Source organism: Sus scrofa, chromosome 5, assembly GCF_054392235.1.
Source record: "Sus scrofa isolate SSC_HxYL_T2T_F1_AM1 chromosome 5, Sscrofa_HxYL_maternal_Yorkshire_Landrace_v2.0, whole genome shotgun sequence".
Taxonomy (NCBI): Eukaryota; Metazoa; Chordata; class Mammalia; order Artiodactyla; family Suidae; genus Sus; species Sus scrofa.
The window spans coordinates 81860069-81866372 of NC_139387.1; the positions used below are offsets into that span (position 1 = coordinate 81860069).

General features: G+C 41.1%; 1 protein-coding gene across 7 annotated transcripts in view; it reads right to left on the bottom strand.

Annotated features, from left to right (window-relative positions):
- PUS7L (pseudouridine synthase 7 like) overlaps nt 1-6304 on the bottom strand; it is a 32718-nt gene that overhangs the window by 25015 nt on the left and 1399 nt on the right. For 2 of the 7 annotated variants that reach the window (XR_014804023.1, XM_021092565.2), the window contains exons 1-3: nt 6163-6193; nt 3282-3403; nt 1878-2806 (exon numbers count right to left, since the gene is read on the bottom strand). Coding sequence is in view for 5 of the 7 variants with exons in the window: in XM_021092565.2 (XP_020948224.2) it covers nt 1878-2790 (913 nt within the window). In the remaining 2 variants the exon portion in view is untranslated. Of the gene's footprint in view, nt 1-1877; nt 2807-3281; nt 3404-4562; nt 6194-6304 lie in introns of those variants that run through there. The other 5 variants (XR_014804022.1, XM_001924907.7, XM_084957207.1 and 2 more) reach the window with 4 other exon arrangements.

The window sequence follows — 6304 nt, forward strand, 5'->3', positions numbered from 1 at the left end:
GCATATTTTATAACAATTAAAATAAACATTTCTTTTAAGTGTTCTATTTTCTAGGTCTACATATTAAAGAAGTTTTCTTATAGATGAGCTGTTTTCATTCTTACAAAAGGCTAGCCTAAGCAAAATCTAGGATAGGCAAAGTTTATCTCTATCTTTCTCTTTGTTCTTGGATTTATACGTATCCCAGTATCTTCATACTATCCTCTACTGAACCATCAGTTCCCCCCTTGAATACATATCTCTCCAATTATTCAGTTTTTGTAAAATTTAAACTAATACATAAAAAGTTTTCACAGTCTTTTGGTTCATTAATAAAATAGAATTTCAAGTAGTACAAAACCTGCAACTGCTGAAACCATTGATCAGTAATTCTCCCCTCAAGCTAGTTTTGTTTTTCCTTCAAAATGCATTTATCTGTTAACATTCACTGCATGCTTAATGTGTCACTCCTATACTAGCAGCTTTCTCATAGAAAAGGCAAGTCACACAACCAGACAAGTTTCCAAGAAGACACCAACATTTGCATAATGGTTGTGCACTAAACATTTGCATTTATTATTTCACTTAATCCCTAAGAGTATCATTGTGAATTAGGCTTTACTACTACCCATTTTTAAAGTACAACCCAAATTCTAGGTTGCTGCTTTTATCTTTGCTGTTTACTTATAAAAGAGGACCCTCTGAATCATGTGCCATCCTTCATGTAGTCTATCACAGGCCAATGAAATCTGGTCGGCTGAAATTGTAGAGTGAGATTTCATCATTTCCATCCCACCCTAGGAAATGCCTACAGTCCCTAAAAAGTCATTCTCAAAATATGGTGCCCAAACCAGCAGAAAAAGCATCATCTGGGAAGTTTGAAAATCCTGCTCCAAATGTTCTAAATAAGAAACTCTGAGAAAAGGTGTCAGAAATCTCTCTCAACAAGCCCTTCTGGCGATTATAATGCATGCATGCATCTCAAACCTCTTCTCGAAAAGACTCAGGTTCCCTCCCTTGGGCCCAGTTGTTTTAGATTACAAGTATTCTCTTCATTTCCCCAAGCACAGCAAACATATTCTACTTCTCTCCAAATAATTAAGATAACGTTCAAAATACAAAAACAAGATTTACTCCCCAAGAGTCCCCACTGTGGCACAATGGGATTGGCAGCATCTCTGGAGCACTGGGATGCAGGTTTGATCCCCAGCCCAATACAGTGGGTTAAGATCCAGTGTTGCCACCGCTGCAACGTAGGTCACAACTGCGGCTGTGATCTGATCCCTGGCCAGGGAACTCCATATGCCTCAGAACGACCAAAAAAAGATTTACTCCCCCTAAGACATTAAACACAAAATTACTGCTCCAACCTTATACATTTGTGACTATGTTAAATATAAATGTCTGTGTTGGAGTTCCCGTCGTGGCGCAGTGGTTAAAGAATCCGACTAGGAACCATGAGGTTGAGGGTTCGGTCCCTGCCCTTGCTCAGTGGGTTAACGATCCGGCGTTGCCGTGAGCTGTGGTGTAGGTTGCAGACGCGGCTCGGATCCCGCGTTGCTGTGGCTCTGGCGTAGGCCGGTGGCTACAGCTCCAATTGGACCCCTAGCCTGGGAACCTCCATATGCCACGGGAGTGGCCCGAGAAATAGCTACAAAAAGACAAAATAAATAAATAAATAAATAAATAAATGTCTGTGTTAACCACACTTTCATCAATAAGGTTAATTTTTACAATTAGTGTATTTTGAAACTTTATAACTTCCATTAAAAAATAGATGCATATATTGTTTCCAACATCTCTCTGAACAAGTCTATTACATTGATTTGAAATTATTCAACCTTCACACAATTTTCACTACATTTATCCAAGAAAATGGTAATGATTTATTCAATTACCTGTGTGTATAACTTTTCTTTCTGGGCATTCATGAAGAGACCTTTTCTTGTGTTTGTGTGCTTTTTCCCGAAATCTTACTGTAATCACTACATTTGGATTATCAGCACCGTAATTCAGTTCAGGAAAAGATTTGGTTTCCACAAGATTTCCAAATTTTTTGTTGACAAAATGGTGGACAGCTTTTCTGTGCTCTTTGTCTGTATCAGATTTAAAGGTAAATTTGGAATTTTCTTTCCGTGCATCCAAATATTTAAAAAAGCCAAATGCTTCTTCTTCAGATACCAAGTGACAGAGTTCTTTACACTCAAGATTTGGTTTTACAACAATTTCACTGTTTTTTCCTACAGTTATTAAAAAAGGAAATTTCTGCCTAACAGCACTATGCAGGGTAGCCCTCTGGTTTTTGTCAAGGATTCTACCTAATGAGAATTCAGGAGATGGTCCAATTAGCTCAGTTTTAGAATTCCACTTCTCTTTTATATCACCGGCATACTGATTCAGTAATTCATTAGTTTTTTCATCTAACAAGGAGCCGAATACATCAAGATGTTCTTTTTCACCTCTCAAAATTCCATCTTTGATAGTATCTGCCTTTTCAGAAGCAGGCTCATAATTTTGGTCATCATCCGAGCACCCAGCTGAAGTCTTGACTTCTTGATTGCTTCTCTCTTCAAAGGATACATTTTGAAGATCTAGTTTTGGTTTTTTAGCCAAATTATTTGGCTCAGGTAGTACTTTATGAACCTTGTAAACATGTTCATCACTGGCTTTATTAACTAGTTGTCCCTGCTCATCAATCTCAATAACCACAAAGTCACTTGGTGAGCTTTTTATGGTGCCATGAAATCCAACATGATCAGTAATGAAACACAAAGAATTAAACCTGATTCTAAAATCTGTGTCCTCTTCCATTCTTAAATAACAATGCCTACAAAAGAAACAAAGAAGTAGTCAATTACCAGAATGAAAAATTCTGGAAACAAAAAAGAAATAGGTTTTTAGGATTTGTTAAGATAAATCTTCTTTCTCCCTTTCAATCCTGAGTCCCCTTAAAAGACATGACTAATTTATTTCTATATACCATGTGTTTTTTTGGTTTTGGCTTTTTTTTTTTTTCCCCTTTGGTTTTTTAGGGCCACACTCCCGGCATTCGGAAGTCCCCAGGCTAGGGGTCAAATCGTAGCTGTAGCTGTAGCTGCTGGCCTACACCACAGCCACAGCAACTCGGATCTGAGCCGAGTCTACACAACAGCTCATGGCAATGCTAGATCCTTAATCTGCTGACCGAGGCCAGGGATCAAAACCATGTCCTCGTGGATACTAGTCGGATTCATTACCGCTGAGCCACAACAGTAACTCCCTATCATGTGTATTTTGACTCTCCGATACCAAGATGAACTAACAGGCAAACTTGTTCTGGTATATCTGGTGATCTGCAACTTGATTCTTCATCCACTCCAGGCTTCTGTCTATTAAAATTCCAGGATTAAAATGGTCTATTTCAAGTTCAATGCCATTTGTAGGCCTACAAAGACAAGACAAGACTATACAACTGCTTACAATGATTTGTTTAAACTCCATCCCTGAAACCTAAAATTTCCACCTAATTCCAGAGAAATTGTGGCTAGACATTTGTATGTGAAGGGACAGGGATGGGAGAAGGGATGGGGAGAAGCCAGGATGAAATAGTCCAAACTGATAGCAAAATGAAGTTCTAAAACCAACTTGCAATGTGATTATGCTTCAAGGTAGGTTTAAATTACCCCTCGACCTTAAGCCTTCTTAAAAGCTCAGAGAGAAACTTTTACAGATAGAAGCTTTTGAGGTTGACCCAGACGAAAATTTCAGCCATCTCTGTTTAGCATCAGAGAGGAGAAATCTTTACAGACCAGACCTTTTTGAAGCAGCAGACAAAAGTCCTACGAGGAAAACGTCACTCATTCTTCACAGAACCTGTGGCTACAGTACCAGATGGAGTTTTAGGAAAGATAAAATGCCCAGGGGACCTGTACTCAGTTCTTTACATTAACCATACTCTCCAGGTAACTAACTCATCCTGACCTGGACCTTCATCTCATTTCTCCAGTGTATCCTACTAATCTGAACCAAGTTAGAAAACCACCCCAACACCACCCTTTCTATTACGCCATGCAGAAATCACAGCACATTCTCTATATCCTAATTCCCTAGGGACTGTATAGGATCTATTTTATTTTCCCTTATTCCCTAATTTCTTGCACAGTATCCTCAGTTTCTCGCCTTAACTGAAACTTGGCTATTTTGCCCATGCTGCTTCTGCTATAGTCCTCACAAGTGAGGGCTACTTTCCTTTCATACCCACCTTGGGGCCTGGGGGTTGTAAATATTTCCTATGTTTGCCACGGCTCCTTCCAAACCATGATTTCCTCCTCTACCTCCCCAAATCCCATTTCCCTTGAAGTTCATGCAATCAGGCTGTACTATTTGCTGTCAGCTTCTGTCTGGTGCCAAGACAATTCTTCTTCAGTCACTGATGACTCTAATACCTGGCTGACTGTCTTCCTACCCAGCATGACCTCCATGACCATCCATGTGGATTATCTATTTAATATCACAGTCTCTCAGTTCCTCAATCTCAACCTCAAACCACTTCCACTTCATCTGGGACAGAGCTTTGACTTTCTCTTCACCAAAAGCTGCATCACCTTTAGGCATCTGGTTCTCTGATGACTCCTGCTGTCCTTTCATCACCTCTACTTTAGAACTTCCATTGCAGAAATTCTTACACATCATGAAGGCCTCTAATCTCTACTCTACTAGTCCACCATAGTCCATTCTCCACATAGGATTCAGAAAGATGATTTAAAAGTTAAATTAAATTTTATCACAGCCCTGTTTAAAATCCTCTAATCATGTTTATAATATAATCCAAATAATTTACCCTGGCTTCCCAAAACTTCTAAGATTTTGGACTCTATTCTCTAAGTCTATCTTGTACCCTTTCTCAATTGCCTACCATATTCCAGCTACACTGGCCTTCTTCAGTTCCTCTGTGCTAACTACTCCTACTGATTCAATCAGCCCTTCCCCAATAACATCCTCAAAGAGGTCTCCCCTGATCAATAATTCAAAGGAACCAGAAAACCACTATTTTTTTCACAACATCCTCTTGCATTTTCTGCATACCATTTCTATCTAATGGCAAGAACCTTGTCTGCCTTATTCACTGATCATCTCACAATTAGAACAGTGTCAAGAACATAGTAGGTGCACAAGAAATACTGATCGTTGAATAAATGAAACAGCTAGTACAAAATAACAGCTGTAAGAGTGAAGAAGAAGAAATTCTGCCTACGAAATCAGCAAAGGCATAATGCAAGAAGTGGTCAAGACTTCAAAACAGTTTAAGCCACAAAAAAGAGGAGAGACATAAGTGATACACAAACAAAATATGCCACGTGTTAGAGAACACTGAACAGGTTGGATACAGAGCAGGTGGAGAAAAGGTTTTCCAGTACGGTTTTGGAAAATACAGCTGGATTAGTGCCAAACTAGGTAAGACACTGAACGCCTTATCAAGGACTTGGAATCCACCGAGTGGTCAAAGGAGGGCCATTAGAGGTGCTTGAATAGAAAAATGCCACAATCCAAAAGGATGTTTTAGTAAGGTGACTGAGCAAGATAGATCTGATGAAGAGTTAGAGGAGCTGGAAAGCAATGTGATATGACCAAGAGCTCCCTGCAGAATTGGCCTTGGGAAGAATAATGATCTACTCTATACCCAGTAAAAGGAAGATATAAATAAGGACGTTCTCAGTTGGTAGAACGACTAGAGGGAACGATGAGGGAATGACAACCAAGAGTGGAACTGTGCTGGAGGGCAGCCAAAGAACCCACATGGAGTTAGGCACAGACGTTCAGGGTGGAGAGGGAAAGCATAGTTTGGCTGATCCAAGGCTGGGCAATTGTTGGCCCAGGGCAGATTCTGGGAGGATGTTTGAAAAGACAGTAGCGCCTCCAGTTTCTTCCACCGCCAACGCTCCGCCTCTCCCCACTTCCTATTTCGGTCACCAACCCACAGGACTAAAATCTCCTGGTGCGTAGCCTTCAGGCTCGTTCACAGGCACCCAAGATGCACCCTGCAGCTCCACTAGCTGCTTCTCCTCCCCGTACCCCCGCCTATCCCAAGGCGCGATACTAGCTCCCGTCGCCCTCCTCTTGGGGACAGAGGGTCAGGGACCCAAGGCCAATCTTATCTCTCCACACACAAGTCCCACGTGGCGCAAGAAGCTCGACCCGGTCTACCTCACATCCAGGAGGAGGCATTCTTCGGCACAGCGCTGTGCGCATGCCCGGAAGCTTTAAACTATTTCGCCTCCGACAGGGGCGTATTTAAAGGAGCAGGCTCCACTTAAAGAAGCGCCTCGCAAGAGACCTGCTGTGGAGC